Source organism: Lepus europaeus, chromosome 19 (genome assembly GCF_033115175.1).
Source record: "Lepus europaeus isolate LE1 chromosome 19, mLepTim1.pri, whole genome shotgun sequence".
In the NCBI taxonomy this organism is placed as follows: Eukaryota; Metazoa; Chordata; class Mammalia; order Lagomorpha; family Leporidae; genus Lepus; species Lepus europaeus.
Window position 1 is genome coordinate 10,823,591 of NC_084845.1, and position 20,476 is coordinate 10,844,066.

The following is a 20,476-nucleotide window of genomic DNA, read 5'->3' on the forward strand; positions in this document are numbered from 1 at the left end:
GAGGGAGGTATTTCCTGAGTGTCATCGCCTCTCACGGTCGCAGTCACCTGGCACCTGGGGCCACAGCCTTCTGAGGGGCCACTTGGGCCTGTGGCCACGAAGGCGCCTTTGGGGCTTGGCTGTTGGTGCTGGCTGCCAGCTGGGGTTGCTGCCTGGCGTGCCTTCATGTGGCTTTGGCTGTTCCTAGTGGGACAGCTGTGTTCTGAGAAGAAGCGCTGTCCAAGGCCCAGGGGAAAGCTGCAGGACGTCTGTGGCCTGTCTGCCAAGTCCCAGGATGTCACTTGTGCTTGTTGCTGGTCGTGCAGGTCACTGAGGCTCTTCCCACATGCAAGGGGCAGGGAATTAGCACCCCCCCCCCACTTTAAAAATTTTTATTTATTTATTTGAAGGCAGAGTTACAGAGAGGCAGAGGTAGAGAGAGAGAGAGAGGTCTTCCATCTGATTGTTCACTCCCCAGATGGCTGCAATGGCCGGAGTTGTGCCGATCTGAAGCCAGGAGCCAGGAGCTTCTTCCGGGTCTCCCACACAAGTGCAGGGGCCCAAGGATTTGAGCCATTTTCCTCTGCTTTCCCAGGCCATAGCTGAGAACTGGATTGGAAGTGGAGCAGCTGGGACTTGAACTGGTTCCCATATGGGATGCCGGCACTGCAGGCTGCGGCTTTACCTGCTATGCCTCTGTGCTGCCCCTCCCCTCCCTTTTTTTTAATTGACTGATTTGATTTGAAAGGCAGAGTGACACAGAGAGAGGATCTTCTCTTTGCTGATTCATTCTTCAAATGGTTGCAGTGGCTGGGACTAGGCCAGGCTGAAGGCAAGCGTGGAACTCCATCCTGGTCTCCCATGTGGGTGGCAGGTCTTTGGGCCATCTTCTGCTGCTCTCCCAGGCACATTAGCAGGGAGCTGGATTGGAAGAGGAACACCTGAGACTTGAACCAGTGCTCTGACATGGGATGCTGGCGTCGCAGCGGCATACCTCACTGTACCACAACCCTGGCCCCAACTCTTTCCCTTTGAGAAGAGTGGCCTAGAAGTTTGGATCCACTCCAGTACTGTCATATCCCCTCTGTTCACCTGGAACATGGGATACTCTCAGAGGCCCCTTTCTAGCTGGGAGGCCACCTCTCTGCTCCGGCCTGGGCCCTTATTTCCTGGCTTAGGTGTGTCGAGCTCACAGGTTGGCAGGGTGACCGAGGCAGCAAGGACACTGTGGCTGCACCTCTGGTGAAGTTCCCTGTCCACACATGAACCTCGGAGGTTGTGCATCCTGATCCCAGGAGACCTTTTGGGGCTGGTGTTGTAACTCCTTGTCCCTTCGAGGCAGGTCACAGGTCTGACTCATTTTTGATCCCCTCATCATCCGGAGGTGTGGTGTTGTGGGTGGGCTGGTGGGAGGATGGGAGAAGGACTACATTTGTAAAAAAAGTGTTTATTTATTTGAAAGGTGGTGTGACACAAAGAGGAGAAACAGGGAGAGAATTAGAGGGAGAGAGAGAGAGAAAGAGGGAGAGAGACGGCCGGCGCCGTGGCTCACTAGGCTAATCCTCCGCCTTGCGGCACCGGCACACCAGGTTCTAGTCCCGGTCGGGGCGCCGGATTCTGTCCCGGTTGCCCCTCTTCCAGGCCAGCTCTCTGCTGTGGCCAGGGAGTGCAGTGGAGGATGGCCCAAGTGCTTGGGCCCTGCACCCCATGGGAGACCAGGAGAAGCACCTGGCTCCTGCCATCGGATCAGCGTGGTGCGCCGGCTGCAGCGCGCCATCTGCGGCGGCCATTGGAAGGTGAACCAACGGCAAAGGAAGACCTTTCTCTCTGTCTCTCTCTCTCTCACTGTCCACTCTGCCTGCCAAAAAAAAAAGAAGGAGAGAGAGAGATCTTTGTATGCTAGTTCATTCCCCAAATGCCCACAATACTCCAGGCCAGGCCAGGCTGAAGCTAGGGACTAGGAGCTCCATCCGGGTCCTCTTCGTGGGTAGCAGGGATCCAAGTACTTGGGCCATCATTAGCTGCCTCCCAGATACATTAATAGGGAACTGGATTAGTGCAGAGTCGCTTGGACTCAAACTGGAGCTCCAGCACAGGCTGTAGGCGTCCCATGTAGCACGTGAACCCACTGCACCACCATGCCCACCCCAAGATCCACATTCAAACCTGGCCTCTCTCTGTTCACCTTCAGCCCCGAGCCCCCAGCACCGGATCCTGCTGGACTTCCTTTTCCTGGACACAGAGTGCACGTATGACTACCTGTTCGTGTATGACGGTGACTCCCCCCGGGGGCCGCTGCTCGCCAGTCTCAGCGGGAGCACCCGGCCGCCACCCATTGAGGCTTCCTCGGGCAAGGTTAGAGGTCACGGGCTGGGCTGGGGGAGGGGGATGTGTGGCAGAGACCCAGAGAGAGGGCATCAGGGGGAGGGCACTGGGACCAAAGCAGGTGGGGAGAAAGGAGGTGGGGTCCTGGTCCCCCAGGGTGGGGTGGGGCAGGCGAAGACCCTCCCCCAGCCTAGCCCCTGGAGCGCTGTCCCCTTGTACCTGCAGATGCTGCTGCACCTCTTCAGCGATGCCAACTACAACTTGCTGGGCTTCAACGCCTCTTTCCGCTTCTCCCTGTGTCCCGGCGGCTGCCGGAGCCACGGGCAGTGCCGACCCCCAGGGGTGTGCGTCTGCGAGCCGGGCTGGGGGGGCCCTGACTGCAGCCTGCAGGAGTGCTCGGCCTACTGTGGCAGTCATGGCACCTGTGCCTCGGTGAGCCTGGCCCCAGCTGTGTTCCCCTGGGATCCTCATCTGTGACCACACCCAGTGCTCCCAGCCCCAGGATCCGATCTTGCTGCTGCCTGCAGCTCTCCTCCCACCCTCCCCCCTCTCCTGCCAGGTCCCACCTTCCACCTGTTACTCCTCCCTGCAGGCCCTCCCCTGCCTGAGCCCACTCTGTCCTCACCCCTGTCACACCTCTTACCCACAAACCACCCTGTGTCCTCTGGCCGGCGCAGCTCCCTCCTCCACTGAGTCAGCGTCCCTGGACCTGCTGACCTTGCAGCACTGACCTGACATCTAAGCTGTGCGCATCCAGCCTTGGGTCTCGCTCACATTTTGAGCTCTGCCCACTTTGACCTCCCCAGCTCTGAGCTCCTTCACTCCAGGCTGGACCCTGGCCTCACTGAATGACTTTCTTCTCGAACCCACCTTCTTTCTGGCTATCCTTGGTTCTCGCCCATTGGTTTACCTCTTTGCTCCTCCCTGCCTTCCTGTGTTGTGTGTCTGAGTCCTGTTTCTCCCCCTCTGTCTGCCTGTCTCCTTCCACTCCTCTCCTTTTGCCTCACTGTCTCTTATTTCATTCTCTCCCTGCCTGTCCGTCTTTGTCCTTCCCTCTTTTGCCCCATCTGTCTCACTCATTCCATTTCTCTCCCTTTGTCTCTCTCTTATTTCTGTCCATCCTCGCCCTAATGGCCCCTTCCCCACAGCCCCTGGGACCATGCCGCTGTGAGCCTGGCTTCCTGGGACGGGCCTGTGACCTGCACCTGTGGGAGAACCAGGGGGCTGGTTGGTGGCACAACGTGAGTGCTGGTGACCCCGCCTTCTCTGCCCGGATTGGGGCAGCTGGTGCCTTCCTGTCCCCACCTGGGCTGCTGGCTGTATTTGGAGGTGAGCAGGTGGGGTGAGTGTCTGGGGGCTGGAAGCCTGGCAGCCTGTGGCCAGGGCTTGAGACCATCTGGCCCTCCACAGGCCAGGACCTCAACAACGCCTTGGGTGACCTTGTCCTGTACAACTTCTCTGCCAACACCTGGGAAAGCTGGGACCTGAGTCCTGCCCCGGTATGGACCCCTCGGCTCCATCAGGCCGAGCCAGGGTGCCTCGCCTGACCTCCGTCTCCCCATACCACCCTGCCCCCAAGCTGGAGACAAGAACTCATTTCTCCGTCTCTCTCTCCCTCTCTCATTTTCTTCTTCTCTCTCCTTCTCTGTTTGTCTCCTGTCTCCCTTGCACCATTGCCCTGATTTTGCATCTGACTCTTGGTCTTTGTTCTCTTGATTCCGTGTCTCCATCTCCCTGGGTCTGTCTCTCTCTGCTTTTTTCTGCCATTTCTCCTCCTCCTGACTCCACGCCCCCTCCCTCTCTTATGGTGTTTCTCTGTCTCCCCTGCCCCCTGTTCGTTGCGTGTTCTCTCTCCTTTTCTCTCGGCATGGCCCTGTCTCACCGCCTGCGTCTTTCCCTGTCTGTGTGTCTGTGTGTCACCATGGGTGTCCCTCCCCATCTCTGTCTTCTTGTCTCTTCCTCACAGGCTGCCCGTCACTCCCACGTAGCCGTGGCCTGGGCCGGCTCCCTGGTGCTGATGGGTGGTGAGCTGGCCGACGGCTCGCTCACCAATGATGTGTGGGCCTTTAACCCAATGGGAGGGGGCCAGTGGGAGCTCCTGGCACCACCCGTCTCAAGCTCCTCAGGGCCCCCGGGCCTGGCAGGTCATGCAGCCGCCCTAGTGGACGACAACTGGCTCTATGTGTCTGGTGGCCGCACCCAGCACGACCTCTTCTCCTCTGGCCTCTTCCGTTTCCGACTCGACAGCTCCAGTGGTGGCTACTGGGAGCAGGTGGTTCCAGCAGGTGGCAGGCCTCCCGCCGCCACTGGCCACTCCATGGTGTTCCACGCCCCGTCCCGCACCTTGCTGGTCCACGGTGGACACCGGCCTTCTACTGCCCGGTGAGTGATCTGCATTAAACCACTCAGGGCCAGGCTGGCCGCAGCGACCTGAGCCTTGAGTCCGTAGAGCTCCTTGCCCACTGACAGACTCCTGTAGTCAGTCACTCCTGCCTTCCTGCACTCACTTTCTCACTTGCTCACTCATTCACTCCCCACTCACACATTCTCTGATTTAAAAAATATATTTTTTAAAATTTTATTTGCTTGAAAAACAGAGAGGCAGAAACAGAGATTACCTGTCTGCTGGTTCACCCCTCAGATGCCTGCAGTAGCCGAGGCTGGGCCAGGCCTAAGCAGGAGCTGGGAACTCAATCTGGTTCTCCCACATGGGTGGCAGGAAACCAACCATTTGGGTCATTACCTGCTGCCTCCCGCCTCCCAGGGTGTGCATAGCAGGAAGGAGGAAATGGGAGTGGAGCCAGGACTCAACTCTGAGAAGGATGTCGGTAGCTCGAGCAGCAGCTTAACCACTGCACCAGAACGCTGCCCCTGCTCTCTGATCTGATTCAGTTTCTCCAGGGGTTGTCTCCCACACACTCTCCCCGTCCGTCCATCCTGTAAGCCCTGCCGGGTTCTGTAGGTGACCTACAGATGGGGAACATCTGGTTAGGAAGGGACTAGACCTGATGATGGCCGGTCTCAGCCCTGGGAGAACACAGCTCCCTAGGGCCCGGAGGAGAGAGGCCCTGCCCTGCCCTGACCCCCCCACCCCCCCACAGGTTCTCTGTGCGGGTGAACTCCACTGAGCTCTTCCACGTAGATCGCCGCGTGTGGACGACCCTGAAGGGCCGGGATGGACTTCAGGGCCCACGGGAGCGAGCCTTCCACACCGCCAGTGTCCTAGGCAACTACATGGTGGTCTATGGTGAGGGCACTCCCAGAGCCTGCATGCCTGTCCACCCGCCTGCCAGGGCCCCGAGCCAACCCAGAGCTGAGACTCCCTGCGTGGGTATTCCCACCTCCCCCGGGCCTGTCAGCTCCGCTCCTTTTCTGCCTTCCTAGGGGGCAACGTGCACACCCATTACCAGGAGGAGAAATGCTACGAAGATGGCATCTTCTTCTACCACCTCGGCTGCCATCAGTGGGTGTCAGGGGCCGAGCTTGCCCCTCCTGGCACCCCTGAGGGTGAGTGGCCCCTGAATTTCCCTAAGGGCTCCTGAGGATCCCTCCACCCCCACAGTGTACCTGGGCCAGAGCCACCTGGGTCTGTGTTGGCTGAGCCAGACATGGTGCCAGAGCCTGGGCTAGAGACAGGACTAGGTGATGTTACCATAGAGATGGGAGGCAGTTACCACGGCTTCAGCTCTGAGTTCCAGTCCAGGGTGTTCCAGCTGCCTGCCACCCCAGGGAACTGCCTCAAAGCAGCCACCTCTTCAAGGCCACAGCCATCAAGTGGCAGCGACAAATGGCTGGCCCCAAACAGCCACCTGTACAAAACCCGTCACTTAATGTCCCCAGGCCTCATTTCCAACCTCTGTAACGTGAGGGCTGTGCTGACACTTCCTCTGTGGGCTGCTGTGAGAATGGATTGAGATGTTTGGAGCCGAGGGAGAGCTGCTGAGGGGCCCGGGGGCTCGCCCAGGAGAAATGTGGAGGAGCCTTTCCCCCTTTGTGAAGTCAGAGACTGCCAGGGGAGTGGGAGGAGCCCGGGGCCCTCTGCTCTCTGCTCTCTGCTCTCTGCGTGGGCCGGGAACTGTCACTGCAGGGGGCGTCTATTTCCACCCCTGCCCCAGAGAGAAGAGGGGACAGAGAAGAGGGCGGGGGACGGGTTGCCAGGGCACCCGTGTGACCACCAGGAGTAAAGCCGAGCCAGGTGTCCGATCGGCCTGCTGCCAGGGCTCCTCTGCCTGGCCCTGTCTTTCCCACAGGCCCCTTCCCCGGGAGGGCCAGGGTGTGAACTTCCTGGGGGTCTCTTCTCCTGGGCCAAGTTCCATGTGCTTGCAGAGTGTACAGTCAGTAAGAGGGAGGGAGTCACCGTTCCCTGACCTCTCACTTGTCAGTCAGGACTCCTGGTTGGGAGTGACAGGAGCCCAATCCACGTGGCTTAGGGAAAAGGAAGATTTCTTGATTCTCTTGAGAGAAAACTACAGGCACCGGCTTCAGGCTGAGCTGGATCCAGGTGTTCATGCGCTGGTATCAGCCGTTACACTCTGATTGTTGGCTGTGTTCAGTTCAGTCTGTAGCAGGTTTGCCTTTTGTAGGTGGTCACCAGTAGCTCTTGGATCATATGTTGCCCCCTTAAAATGTCCTCAGGGAGGAGAATTCCTGTTTTCCTGCACTTGTAGGAGTTGGGTTCTGTGCCCGTGGTTGAAGCAGTCACTGAGATGCACAGGCCTGGGCTAAGGCTGCTCTTCTGCCAGAGGCGGGGACACCTTGACCTGAGCCTCGTGCACTGGGAGTAAGAGAGTGCTGTTTCCCAGAGGAAAACCAGACGAGAGGCTGTCGCCGGGAGAGGGGCTGGTGCCGGACAGACAGAGACAGGCACGACCTGGGCAGCCTGCCAAGGGCTCTGCACATCCGTGTGCAGTCCCTAAGGGTGGGGTGATGACTCCCTTTAGAGAGGAAGAAGCCAAGACTCAGAGCGTCACGGCGCCTGCCCCAGGCACACAGCTGTCAGTGGTTGATCTGTATTTGAATCCAGAGATCATGCTGTGTCTGAAAGATGACAGGGGCAGGGGGTGAGAGGATTACGGTCGGTGTGGGCCTAGCAGGCCTGGAGGGCTTCCTTGGGCAGGTGGAGTTGATCAGAAGGCTGGGCTGAAGCTCGGGGGAGCCCAGGGTAGGGTAGACCCCTGGGTGGGAGGCCATGAGGTGATGGCAGGGAATGTGGGGCCAAATGCTCTGTGGGTCTGTATCCTTCTAGGCCGAGCAGCGCCTCCCAGTGGTCGGTACTCACACGTAGCGGCTGTGCTTGGTGGCAGCGTCCTGTTGGTGGCTGGGGGGTACAGCGGCCGGCCCCGTGGGGACTTGATGGCCTACAAGGTGCCTCCCTTCGTGTTCCAGGCACCTGCCCAGGATGTAAGCACTGTTGTGATGGGGAAATGGTGGCCGAGGGAGGAGGGAGCATGATTGCCACAGGGTTGGGGGAGAGAGTTCCTGGGGCTGGGACAACAGGAGCTAGGGGGCTTCTGGGGCTGCAGGCAGTGGGCAAGGGGGTCCTTGGGGCTGGGGGAGGAATGGACAGGTGTCCTCAGGAACAGAGAAGTCGTGGTCCCCTGGGGTTGTCAAAGTGAGCAAGGGGCTTGGGAGCTGGCCCCAGATCTGAGTGGCTTCCTCCCCAACACACCCCATCTGCCTAGTACCACTTGGACTATTGCTCCATGTACACGGACCACAGCGTCTGCTCCCGGGACCCCGAATGCAGCTGGTGTCAAGGGGCCTGCCAGGCTGCGCCTCCTCCTGGGACCCCCTCAGGGGCTGTGAGTGACTTCCCTGGCTCCCTGACCCCTGAGTGTCTCCCTCTCCCTAAACCAAGTTTACAGGACTCCCCCTAATGGGGAAACTTGTTCCACACGCACTATCCTCATTCCTGGCTTTTGATGCCAGCATCTGAACCCTTGCCTCCCTCGTCCCCTCAGCCCAGTCCTCCCGAGTTTACGATCTCGTTCCTGGATCCCGCGGCCTCGCAGGAGCCTTCTGGTCTCCCACTTTCCAGCCCCACTGTTAGTTCCCATTCTCCAGTTTCCTGGCCCCTTCTACCCCAGAACCCTTGTGTCTGTAGCTCTTCCCAGGTGCCCCGAGCCCCAGTGGGCAGTGAGCCCTGTCCCCTGCCCTCCTTGCAGTGTCCAGCCGCCAGCTGCCTGGGCTTGGGCCGCCTCCTGGGTGACTGCCAGGCATGCCTGGCCTTCAGCAGCTCCACAGCCCCTCCCCGGGGCCCCGGCACCCTGGGCTGGTGCGTGCACAATGAGAGCTGCCTGCCTCGGCCTGGTGAGTGTCCAGCGGCGGTGGGGGAGGGGACAGCAGAGTACTCCACGCTGACCCCTCAGCCCTTTGTCCTCTCAGAGCAGGCTCGCTGCCGAGGGGAGCAGATCTCGGGCACTGTGGGCTGGTGGGGGCCTGTGCCTGTCTTCGTCACATCCCTGGAAGCTTGTGTCACTCAGAGCTTCTTGCCTGGCCTGCACTTGCTCACCTTCCAGCAGCCGCCCAACACCTCCCAGCCTGACAAGGTAGGGAGCCCGGAGTGGAGTGTGATGGTCCCGGTCCTAGAATTTGTCTTACTCAGATACATCCTGTAAATCTTGTGTTTACTCCAAGTCTTTATGGTCAAGGGTCTGATTTTTTTTTTTTTTTTTTTTTGGCTTGAAAGGTATTTTTTATTGTGAAAAGTTACACATAAAATATCTCATTAGTGACATTGAGCACATTCACAGTACAGTGGGACTACCTAGGTCCCACCCCAGTGAGAAACCCTGGGCTCACTAAGAGTCACTCCCTGTTCCCCTCGGCCCCCAATCCCTGGCAACCACTAACACTGCTTTCTACGTCCAAGTTTGCCCACTCTAGGCATTTTGTCTAAATGGAGTCACTTTGGGGCTGGCACTGTGATGCTGTGAGAAAGCCACCACCTGCAATGCTGGCTTCCTGTGGGGGAACCTTGGCTCTAGTCTGCTGCTCCCCTTCCTGTTCAGCTTCCTGCTGACGTGCCTGGGAAAGCACTTGTCCCATGTGCTTGGATCTCTGCCACCTATGGGGGAGACCCGCATGGGGTTCCGGGTCCCTGACTTTGGTCTTTTGAGGAGTGGACCAGAGGATGGAAGATCTTCTGTTCTTCTCTGTCACTCTGCTTTTTAAATAAATAAAATAAATATTTAAACAGAAGATTCTGGATATGACAGTGCAATCTAGGGGCTGGCGTTGTAGTGCAGCTGGGTGAGCTGCAGCTGTGACACCAGCATCCCATCTGGGCACCAGTCGGAGTCCTGGCTGCTCCACTTCCAATCCAACTCCCTGCTAACGGGCCTGGAAAGACAGTGAGGGTGGCCTAAGTGCTTGGGCCCCTGCGTCCATGTGCGAGACCAGATGGAGCCCCAGGTTTTTTGCTTTAGCCTGGCCCAGCCCTGGTTTTTGTGGCCATTTGGGGGAATGAACCAGCAGATGGAAAATATCTCTCCTCCCCACCCTTTCTGTAGCTGCTGGTTTTTTTTTTTTTTTTTTTTTTTTTTAAGATTTAGTAATTTATTTTGAAGATCAGAGTTATAGGGAGAGAGGGAGAGACAGAGTAAGATCTTCCATCTACTGGTTCACTCCCCAGATGGCCATAATGGCCAGTGCTGGACCAAGCTGAAGCCAGGAGCCAGGAGCTCCTTCCAGATCTCCCACATGGGTGCAGGGGTCCACGCACTTGGGCCATCCTCTGCTGCTCTCCCAGGCTATCAGCAGGGAGCTGGATCAGAAGTGGAGCAGCTGAGACATGAACCAGTCCACATGGGATGCTGTCGCAAGTGGTAGCTGTGCCTGCTGAGCCGTAATGGCAGCCTCTACTTCTGCCTTTCATATAAATAAGCTTCAGTCAAGGCCCCTCCATGTCACAAGTTGTCTGTGACAGGAGCTCTGGTCCTTTCTGTGGCTGAATAGCCTTCCAGCGTGTGGGTGGCCAGACTTGTTTATCCATTCGTCAACCCATGCGCGTGGGGGTTCATGTTTCGGCTGTGTTCAGTGCTGCTCTGAGCACTCCTGTACAAGTTTCTGTTTGAACGCTGTGTTCAGTTCTTGTGGGACTAAGGAATGAAATGACTGGATAACTTTGTTACTGAGGAACCACCAAACTGTTTTGCACATTGGTTCCTTTTTTTTTTTTTCCATTAGGGAAGGATTTGTTTGTTTATTTGAAAGGCACAGTATAGTGACAGAAAGATCTTCCATCTACTGGTTCATTCCCCAAATGGCTGCTACAGCCACAGCTGAGCCAGACCGAAGCCGGCAGCCAGAGCTCCAGCCAGGTCTGCCATGTGATCAGGTCTCTCCAGCCAGGTCTCCCATGGGTGGCCTAAGCACTTGGGCCATCATCCATTTCCTTCTTGCACTAGCAAGAAGCTGTATCAGAAGCATGGAGCAGCCAGGACTTGAGCCTGCACTCCGACAGGGGATGTCAGTGTCACAGTGGCAGCTTAGCCCAGCGTACGTGCATTGCCTGCTCCTCCTTATTAATTCTTTTAAAATAAATTTTTAAATTTCCAAGTTTTAGTTTATTTGTAGTTTATTTTTAAGATTTACGAGGGCAGGGGTGAGATATGTTTCATCTACTGGTTCACTGCCCAAATGGCCACAACAGCCAAGGCTGGACCAGGCCAAAGCCTGGAGCTGGGAATTCCATCCAGGTCTGCCACGTGGGTGGCAGGGAAACAAGCACTTGGGCCATCTTTTGTTTACTTATTTACTTAAACATTTATTTTAACATTTATTTATTTACTTGAGAGGCAGAGTAACAGGGAGAGACAGAAAGAGAGAGGTCTTCTGTCTGCTGGTTCACTTCCCAAATGGCTGTGTTGGCTGTGGCTGGGGCTGAGCTGATCTGAAGCTAGGAGCCAGGAGCTTCTTCCAGGTCTCCCATGTGGGTGCAGGGGCCCAAGGACCTGGGCCATGCATGCTCCACTGCTTTCCCAGGCCATAGCAGAGAGCTGGATCAGAAGTGGAGCAGCCGGGACTTGAACCGGCGCCGTATGGGATGCCGGCACTTCAGGCCAGGGCATTAACCCACTGCACCACAGTGCTGGCCCGCCCTGGAGTTTTAATTCGATCTGGAGATGAGTGGGGGCTGGGGAGTCAGGGTAGCCTCTGGAACCCTGTTTGCTGTCTGAGTTTGAGTCCTGATTCTTGACCTTTGCCGAGGTGCTTACCCCTGCCCTGAGCCTCAGTCTGCCCTTCAGTTAAATGGGGAGGGAGGTTGAGTTGACTGATCTCTGGCTCTGAAGTGGTGCGGGGGTGTGGGGACTTGGGGGCAATCCAGAGAGGGACTCACACGCCCTATCCTTGGCTGGCACAGGTCTCGATTGTCCGCAGCACGACTATTACCCTGACACCCAGCCCGGAGACAGACGTGTCCCTGGTGTACCGTGGCTTCATCCACCCGCTGCTACCGGGAGGCCCAGGCGGGCAGGGGGCTGAGGATGTGGCTGTGTGGGCCCGGGCCCAGCGCCTGCACGTCCTGGCCCTGATGGCTTGTGGCCCTGACACAGAGAAAATGGTGAGCTTGCCTGGGGCAGTTGGGGGTATCTGTGGTGAATATGGGGGCTGGGGATCCACGCAGGGCATCTGTGGGGAGGACTGGGGAGAAATCAGAGGTACGAGGTACATGCTTGGATGGAGAGGGAGGGCACTGGGGTTTTCTGTTGTCAGCAGAATTTGGGGTGAACTTTGAGGCACGTGGGGAAGGTCTTGAGTTGCACAGTCAAACCACCTTCAGGAAAAGGTGCATTGCTGGGGCTCTTGGGGGTCCTTGAGGTCTGAGCAGCTCTGTGGCCTCCTCTGCCTCCAGGGGCAGTGGGGTGCTGGCTGGGGCTGGGGCTCTTGCAGGTTTCCCACATCTAAGGAAGGAATGTGAGGAGTTCTGAGGCCTCTGTCTGTGGGGTCTTTTTACACCAGGAGGAGGTGGGGCGCTGGGTGGCCCAGCAGGAGAAGGAGACAAGGCGGCTGCAGCGCCCAGGGTCTACCCGCCTCTTCCCGCTGCCAGGGCGGGGCCACAAATACGCAGTGGAGATCCGGGGCCAGCTCAATGGCTCGGCAGGCCCCGGGCACAGTGAACTCACTCTGCTTTGGGATCGGACCGGTGTGCCAGGTGGCAGCGTGAGTACCAGGCCCTGGTGTCTGACCCGACCTCCAGCCCTGTGCTTAAATTCTGACCTCTGACTCCTGCACTCTTGGCCTCTCAACTGCGGGCCTTGCCTTCATCTCCTGTCTCTGGCCCCAGACCCTGACCTGATCCTGTATTCCAACCCCTGCGCTGACCCTGCGGACCTTGAACCTGCCCTGCACTCTTGCTTTCACTCCCTTTGTCAGCCGGCTCCTAAGTCCTGACTTTGTGTGTCTGAGTTCTTGGCCTGCTCTCCAAACCCTTAGCTCCCACCCCAGACCTTGGCTGCTGACCTCACGGGAGCCCCTCCCCTAGGAGATCTCCTTCTTCTTCCTGGAGCCCTACCGCTCGTCGGCCTGCACCTCCTACTCCTCCTGCCTGGGCTGCCTGGCGGACCAGGGCTGCGGCTGGTGCCTGAGCACTGCCACGTGCCACCTGCGCCAGGGCGGGGCCCACTGTGGGGACGAAGGGGCTGGTGGCTCCCTACTGGTTCTGGTGCCTGCTCTCTGCCCACTCTGCGAGGAGCATCGTGACTGTCACGCCTGCACCCAGGTGCTTACCGGGCCACCGAGGGGTGGTCTCAGAACGCAGGCAGACAAAGCAGGGTAGACGTGGCAGCTGAGGGGCCACTGCAAGGAGTAAGAGAGCTGGGGCTGTTGTGCTCGGTCCGCAGGAACAAGGTGGCGAGCACAGGAGGTGAGCTGGGGAGATAGGCGACTGGGAGGCAGGACCTCACCTGTGTCAGAGGCCAGAAAACTCAACCTTCCGTCATTCGAGGGGGTTTACTGGCTCAGGCAGCCAGAACCCAGATGTGGGTCTCTAAGCTCGCTCACTCCTGTGGTTCAGGTGATGCTGTCAGGCATCTGCCTCCCTCCGTTCTGCATCCTCCTGTTTCCTGGGAGGGCAGAGGAGCCCTGAGCACCCAGACTACGATCTCCCTGCTCCCCAAGTGGAAAGAGCCTTTCTCTCTCCTCACCCCGCAGTTCACAGCAGAAGTCCCAAAATCACTCATTGGCTTGGGTCTTGTGCCGGCTGCTGACCCGTCACTCAGGGTTGGAGGAGGGAGTGTAGCCCCTTGTCCACCTCTGGACCTCACAGATTGAATCAGCCCCACCCGAACCCCACAGAAAGGAGTGGGTGCTGGGCGGAGCCACAGATGTCTGGCTGGAGGGGCAGGTCCACTGAGGCAGGCAGTCGGGCGGCGGCTGGCCCTGGAGGGGTGGTCTGTGGGTTGAGCAGGTGAGGGAGGCAGCCAGGTGCTTGCTGAGCAGGCCATGGGAGTGGCCAGGCTGGGTGCTGACTCTTTACTCCACCACATCCAGGATCCCTTCTGCGAGTGGCATCAGAGCACCAACCGCAAAGGGGACGCGGCGTGTAGCCGGCGTGGCCGGGGCCGGGGTGCTCTGAAGAGCCTGGAGGAGTGTCCCCCGCTGTGCAGCCAGTGAGCCGGCTGGGTCCAGGGCACGAGTGGGTGCGGGGGGAGGCCTGGGGCCAGGCTGCAGAGTGACCTGGCCCCACGCACCTCTCCCCTAGGCGCCTGACCTGTGAAGAGTGCCTGGCCAACTCGAGCCAGTGTGCCTGGTGCCAGTCCACCCACACCTGCTTCCTCTTTGCTGCGTACCTGGCCCGGTACCCACACGGGGGCTGCCGTGGCTGGGATGACAGGTTTGGTCCTGGGGACAGGGCACAGGAGGGAGTCCCAGCCCATAGAGGGGCCCGGGCTCTGACCCTGCCGCACCTGCTGCCCTGTAGTGTGCACTCGGAGCCGCGGTGCCGGAGCTGCGACGGCCTTCTGACCTGCCACGAGTGTTTGCAGAGCCACGAGTGTGGGTGGTGTGGCAATGAGGACAACCCCACACTGGGACGGTGAGGGGACGCCGGGCGGGCAGCGGGGGGTGTGCCTGGCCTGGTCCTCATGATGCTGATGGTCACTTTGTTTCCCTGTTGTCTGCCTGTGTCCTTCCCTGTGCCGTTGCTCCTGCCCCTTCCCGTGTCTCTCTTTTCTCCTCTTGTCCCCTGATTTTGCTCCTTTTCTGTCTTGAAATCTCTTTGTGGGTTCTCTGGGCTCTGCCTGTCCATGTTCACATTCATGCTCTCCCCCTGATTGGCCCCTCTCTCTCTGCCCTATATTCTTGTCTGTGTCTCCTGTTTCTTTCTGGTCCCCTTCCCTCTTCAATCCCCCGCTCCCCAGGTGCCTACAGGGGGACTTTTCAGGGCCTCTGGGTGGGGGCAACTGCTCCCTGTGGGTAGGGGAGGGCCTGGGGCTGCCGGTGGCCCTCCCTGCCCGCTGGGCATATGCCCGCTGTCCTGATGTGGATGAGTGTCGCCTGGGCCTGGCTCGATGTCACCCGCGGGCCACCTGCCTGAACACGCCTCTCAGCTATGAGTGTCACTGCCAGCGAGGCTACCAGGGCGATGGCACCACACACTGCAACCGCACGTGAGTGAAGCATGGGTTGCCAAGGAGATGTCACTCCCTCCTGTGGAATCAGCACCCCCAGTTTGTCTGCAGACTAGGTCCTTGTTGAGTGACAGGGTCTCCAGGGTAACTCTAGTTACCATGGAAACAGGACACCCATAGACTGGGCCAGAGTCTCAGCATTCCAGGGAGATGGAGAAGGATCCAATTGGAAGGGGGTTCCGGGTGGTGAGATGTGGTTGCTATAGAGACAGGCGTCACCCATGTAGCCCAGGACTGCGGAAGCAGCCAGTCGCTTGTGGAGGTGTCATGGAGGGAGGAGATAAGGGGGTATTCTGGGGACCGTGGGCCTGCCCAGCCCTTTTCCCACACTCACCATGGCCCCTCAGGTGCTTGGAGGACTGTGGCCATGGTGTATGTAGCGGTCCCCCAGACTTCACCTGCGTGTGTGACCTGGGCTGGACGTCGGACCTGCCCCCACCCACACCCGCTCCAGGACCCCCCGCCCCCCGCTGCTCCCGGGACTGTGGCTGCAACTTCCACAGCCACTGCCGCCGGCGGGGGCCTGGCTTCTGCGATGAGTGCCAGGGTGAGTGGCCCTCATCCCAGCCCTAGGACCACCTCACGGGGCCTTCTCCCGCCCGGGGCTCCAGCTTCCTCATCTCTGAGTGGGCTTCTGCCTCCCTTGCCCCGTTCCCTGCTCCTCATCCAGACGGGACCACCATCTCTGGTGGGGCCTCAGTCTCCCCTCTCGGGACTCACGATTTCCTCCTCATCTGGGCCTTGTTTTCCTTCCTCTGAGGTAGCCAGGTAGGGGTCAGGGATCGGCCAAGCCAGTTGGTTGGGGTCCCTTCCTGCCCTTGACCCTGACACTGTGTCCCACCTGGGGCCTCTGCAGACTGGACGTGGGGAGAGCACTGCGAGCGGTGCCGGCCTGGCAGCTTCGGCAACGCCACGGGCTCAGGCGGCTGCCGGCCCTGCCAGTGCAACGGGCACGGGGACCCACGCCGTGGCCACTGCGACAACCTCAGCGGGCTCTGCTTCTGCCAGGACCACACTGAGGGTGCCCACTGTCAGCTCTGCTCCCCGGGCTACTACGGGGACCCGCGGTGAGCTGGGAGCCAGCTGGGCTGGGTCGGGAGGGCCTAAGGGCTTGCGGTGGTGGGGCAGAGCTGTCTGATGCTGGCTTTCCTCTTTCTCCCAGGGCTGGCGGCTCCTGCTTTCGGGAGTGTGGAGGTCGCGCCCTCCTCACTAACGTGTCCTCAGTGGCACTGGGCTCCCGCCGGTTTGGGGGGCCTATGCCTCCAGGTGGTGGAGTGGCGAGAGCTGGGCCTGGCCTGTCCTACTGTGTGTGGGTTGTCTCGGCCACTGAGGTGCTGGAGCCCTGTGCCCCCGGGACCCTCTGCCCCCCACTCACCCTCACCTTTTCCCCTGACAGCAGCACTCCCTGCACGGTGAGCACTGAGCCAGAACCACATCCTCCCCCTCATTCTGGACCCCAGATAGACCCTGACCAAGCATGTCACTGTTTTTCTGTTCCGCAGACCCTCTGGCCCCCATTCCTAAGCCCCCTTGCTGTTGGCCAAGTTCCCAGCACCCATTCTCCAAGTCCTCAGACTCCCCCTCCAGGGCTGGCAAATTATTATACCCTGAGTGCCAACTCTGATGGACTGTGACAGCTTTAAGAAGCCATGCGCTGAGAAGGAGCCGTGTCAGCTTGGAACGCAGGAGGGGCTGTGGTGGCCTCTGGGTGTGCTGCCCCTGGCAGTCTTCCTGGTGCTCAGCCCCTTTCCCAGCCACAGATGACTCTGAGTCCTCCTCCTCTCAGGAACCCCTGTTACCGTGCTCATCACCCCCTGATCTTTGCCTCTGCACCCCTCCAGCTGAGCTACGTGCTGGCCTTTGATGGATTCCCACGCTTCCTGGACACTGGTGTCGTCCAGTCAGACCGGAGCCTCATAGCTGCGTTCTGCGGCCAGCGGCGGGACAGGCCCCTCACTGTGCAGGCCCTGTCTGGTACGAGGCTGGGGGGCGTGGTACTGCTCTTGTCCGGGGTGTGTGTCCCTCGTCCCTGCACTCACCACCTGAGGACCCAGGTTGCATCCTGACTCGGCCACTCACTCACTAGGTGACACAGGCACTCCTCTTTGGGCCTCAGTTGGTCAGTTTCCTCATTAGAGATCGCTCTGGCTGAGCTGCCTCTGGAGAGAAGGGCCTGACAGGGACCCGTCTTTGGGCACACAGGTTGTGGTGATTGGGTTGCCATTGGCTTCTGACAGGTAGAGGCCAGAGGTGCTGCTGTGTGTTCTGCAATTTGCAGAACAAAGAATTAGCAGGCCCTCTGTGTGCTCGGTGCTGAGAGGTTAAGAAAGCCTGCTTGGACTGATGGAGATGAGATCGACTCTGTTGGAAATACATTCCTTCTTTGATTGCTGGAGACTGCATGACCTTCACCGGGAGCCCCCAGAGCTGGGGTGATTTTGTTTCAAGCTGGGCCTGAGCAGTGAGCCAGCCTTGGTGGCCTCATGGGGTGGGGGCTCAGTTGCATGGGACAGAGTGCACTCCAACAGTCCACCTTCACTGAGGGCCACAGTGACAGGAAAGAGCAGACCCTTAGCCTCACCTGGGCCCCTGGGGAGTGGCTTTGCAGAGGTAAATTTGGGTGGAGGCTGGAAGCTGCCGGCGTAGTGGTGCGTGGCTCCTCCAGGTGAGCATGGCCGATGCCAAGGCCCTGAGAACAGGACTGCACAGGCTGGTGCTGGGGCACAGTGGGCTTGGGGAGTGGGAGGCTCTGAGTTGAGGGGGTCTGCAGGGGCTCTTATTTTAAATAAGAACTTAATTCCGGTGAACTGTACATTTAGTAGCGTATAATATGAATTCCTGTACTGCTAATCCACTGTCCTCCTTTGCAAGGAAACCCGGCCTTACTTCAGAGCAGTGGGGGCTATGGAAGGGTTGGAGCTTGCCAGCAAGTCAGGTTCATGGTGGTTTTTATTTTTAAATCAATTTATTTTTACTTACTTGAAAGAAAGAGTGAGAGCGAGAATGCCCATCTGTTAGTTTATTCCCAAATGCCCACCATGGCTGGGACTGGGTAAGGCTCATGCCAAGAGCTAGGAGCTCAATCCAGATCTTGCACACTGAGTGTCAGGGACCCAGTTACGGGAGTCGTCACCACTGCCTGCCAGTTTGCGTCAGCAGGAACTGGAGTCAGGAGCTGGAGGTGCGTGTGGAACCCAGGTGCTCCTGCGGAGGTAGCTGCCCTACATCTGAACTCCTGCCCCCAGGTTGATGTTTGGGGATGTTTTCAAATTTCTGTTTATTTTTATTTTTAATATTTTTATTTATTTATTTGAGAGGTAGAGCTACAGACAGAGAGAAAGGTCTTCCATCCACTGGTTCACTCCCCAAATGGCTGCAGAGGCCAGAGCTGGGCTGATCTGACCTGAAGCCAGGAACCAGGAGCTTCTTCTGAGTCTCCCACACGGGTACAGGGGCCCAAACACTTGAGCCATCTTCCACAGCTTTCCCAGGCCATTAGCAGAGAGATGGATTGGAAGAGGAGCAGCTGGGACACGAACCGGCACGCATATGGGCAGAGGCTTAGCCCACCACACCACAGCACCAGCCCCTATTTTTATTTATTTATAAAGCAGAGCCAGAGCCAGATGGTTCCCTCCTCAGATTCCCATAAGAGACAGAGCTGGAATATGCCCAAAGCACTCTGGGTCTCCCACATGGGTGGCAGGGACCCAAGTGCTTGAGCCATCCCTGCTGCTTGGAAGAAGCAGTCCTGGCTGCTCTGCTTCTGATCCAGCTGCCTGCTAATGTGGATGAGAAAGCAGTGGACGATGGCCCAAGTGCTTGGGCCCCTGCCACTCACGTGGGAGACCTGGATGGAGTTACTGACTCCTGGCCATTGTGGCCATTTGGAGAGTGAACCAGTGGATGGAACACACCTTTCCCTTTCTCCCTCTGTTGCTCTGCCTTTCAAACAAATATTTAAAAAATAATTGAGGGGACACAGTGGGTTTGCTGAGGGAGGGATGTGCAGGAGGGTAGTTAGCCATGGCAGTGAATGTAAACTACCAGGATGCTTTGCTTCCTTGCCCAGTCGCTGGGTTTCCTTAACACCTGGGCATGGAGCAGTGCTTGAGACACGGCTCTGCTCCAAGCCTCCGGCCTCTCTCTTCAACAGGGCTGCTCGTGCTACACTGGGAGGCCAACGGCTCCTCGTCCTGGGGCTTCAACGCCTCAGTGGGCTCTGCCCGCTGTGGGTCAGGAGGCCCCGGCAGCTGCCCAGTCCCCCAGGAGTGTGTGCCCCAGGATGGGGCTGCCGGCGCTGGGCTCTGTCGATGTCCCCAGGGCTGGGCTGGCCCCCACTGCCGCATGGCTCTGTGTCCCGAGAACTGCAATGCCCACACTGGGGCAGGGACTTGTAACCAGGTACAGGGAGGGCAGGGCGAGCTGGGGCAGGGACTTGTAACCAGGTACAGGGAGGGCAGGGCGAGCTGGTGGGACGGGTGGTGGGCTGTCAGGAGTCCCCTCAGCCTCCTCCCGCCATCCCCCAGAGCCTGGGCGTGTGCATCTGTGCTGAGGGCTTCGGAGGCCCTGACTGTGCCACGAAGCTGGATGGTGGGCAGCTGGTCTGGGAGACCCTCATGGACAGCCGCCTCTCAGCTGTGAGTTGGGGTGCCTGTTCTCTGGGGGTGTGGCACACCATCTACCTCCCGGGTCAGTCTCCCACTTCCACTCCTGGGACAACCCCCAGACCCTATATCCCGGCTGATACTTTGTCATGACCTTAGCTTGACCCCGGCACCCCCAATCCCACCCCCAGGACACTGCCAGCCGCTTCCTGCACCGCCTGGGGCATACCATGGTGGAGGGGCCTGATGCCACCTTGTGGATGTTTGGGGGCTTGGGCCTGCCCCAGGGGCTGCTGGGAAACCTGTACAGGTGAGGACTGCCCTGGAAAGGTGGGGTACCTGAATGAGAGAGGACGCTGCAGGGATTGCTGCGAAGTCTGCCACCCAAGAATCACCCCAGGGGGTGCTGGGATACTTGTAACAGGAGGTGCACCTGTGCACACCTGGGGACGGGTGTGGCACTACCCCAAGGGATGGTCAGATGACTCAGAAAGTTCACCCAAGGCATGGGGCAGCCACATTAAGGACGCTGGGGACCTACAGTGAAGCTGAATATTTACGTCTTGGCCACAGGTACTCAGTGAGTGAGCGGAGGTGGACACAGATGCTGGCGGGAGCTGAGGATGGGGGCCCTGGCCCGTCACCCCGTTCCTTTCACGCAGCTGCCTATGTGCCTGCTGCTCGTGGTGCCATGTACCTGCTGGGGGGGCTCACAGCCGGGGGTGTTGCCCGCGACTTCTGGGTCCTCAACCTCACCACCCTGCAGTGGCGGCAGGAGAAGGTGAGTGTCTCTTCCTGCCCCGACCCCAGCCTCCACACCGGGCTCTGGCAGAGACATCACAGCAGCCCCCCCACACGCTTCTAACCAGAGGAAACCGTGTCCTGCCAGGTTCTAGCACACGCCACAGTGTAGTCCCCTGCTCATCCCTGGCC

The 20,476-nt window shown here is 58.9% G+C and overlaps 1 protein-coding gene across 2 annotated transcripts in view; it reads left to right on the top strand.

Moving 5' to 3' along the window:
* Nucleotides 1-20,476, top strand: part of MEGF8 (multiple EGF like domains 8) — a 40,069-nt gene that overhangs the window by 4,193 nt on the left and 15,400 nt on the right. The window contains exons 2-27 of one of the 2 annotated variants that reach the window (XM_062177405.1): nt 2,171-2,334; nt 2,530-2,736; nt 3,453-3,633; nt 3,715-3,803; nt 4,271-4,686; nt 5,406-5,551; nt 5,689-5,811; nt 7,550-7,704; nt 7,986-8,105; nt 8,469-8,613; nt 8,689-8,852; nt 11,669-11,869; nt 12,268-12,468; nt 12,791-13,027; nt 13,798-13,916; nt 14,009-14,140; nt 14,228-14,341; nt 14,667-14,915; nt 15,284-15,483; nt 15,793-16,003; nt 16,099-16,348; nt 16,778-16,910; nt 19,093-19,340; nt 19,466-19,576; nt 19,735-19,853; nt 20,117-20,324. In XM_062177405.1, the coding sequence (XP_062033389.1) occupies nt 2,171-2,334; nt 2,530-2,736; nt 3,453-3,633; nt 3,715-3,803; nt 4,271-4,686; nt 5,406-5,551; nt 5,689-5,811; nt 7,550-7,704; nt 7,986-8,105; nt 8,469-8,613; nt 8,689-8,852; nt 11,669-11,869; nt 12,268-12,468; nt 12,791-13,027; nt 13,798-13,916; nt 14,009-14,140; nt 14,228-14,341; nt 14,667-14,915; nt 15,284-15,483; nt 15,793-16,003; nt 16,099-16,348; nt 16,778-16,910; nt 19,093-19,340; nt 19,466-19,576; nt 19,735-19,853; nt 20,117-20,324 (4,643 nt within the window). Of the gene's footprint in view, nt 1-2,170; nt 2,335-2,529; nt 2,737-3,452; nt 3,634-3,714; nt 3,804-4,270; nt 4,687-5,405; nt 5,552-5,688; nt 5,812-7,549; nt 7,705-7,985; nt 8,106-8,468; nt 8,614-8,688; nt 8,853-11,668; nt 11,870-12,267; nt 12,469-12,790; nt 13,028-13,797; nt 13,917-14,008; nt 14,141-14,227; nt 14,342-14,666; nt 14,916-15,283; nt 15,484-15,792; nt 16,004-16,098; nt 16,349-16,777; nt 16,911-19,092; nt 19,341-19,465; nt 19,577-19,734; nt 19,854-20,116; nt 20,325-20,476 lie in introns of those variants that run through there. The other variant, XM_062177406.1, reaches the window with a different exon arrangement.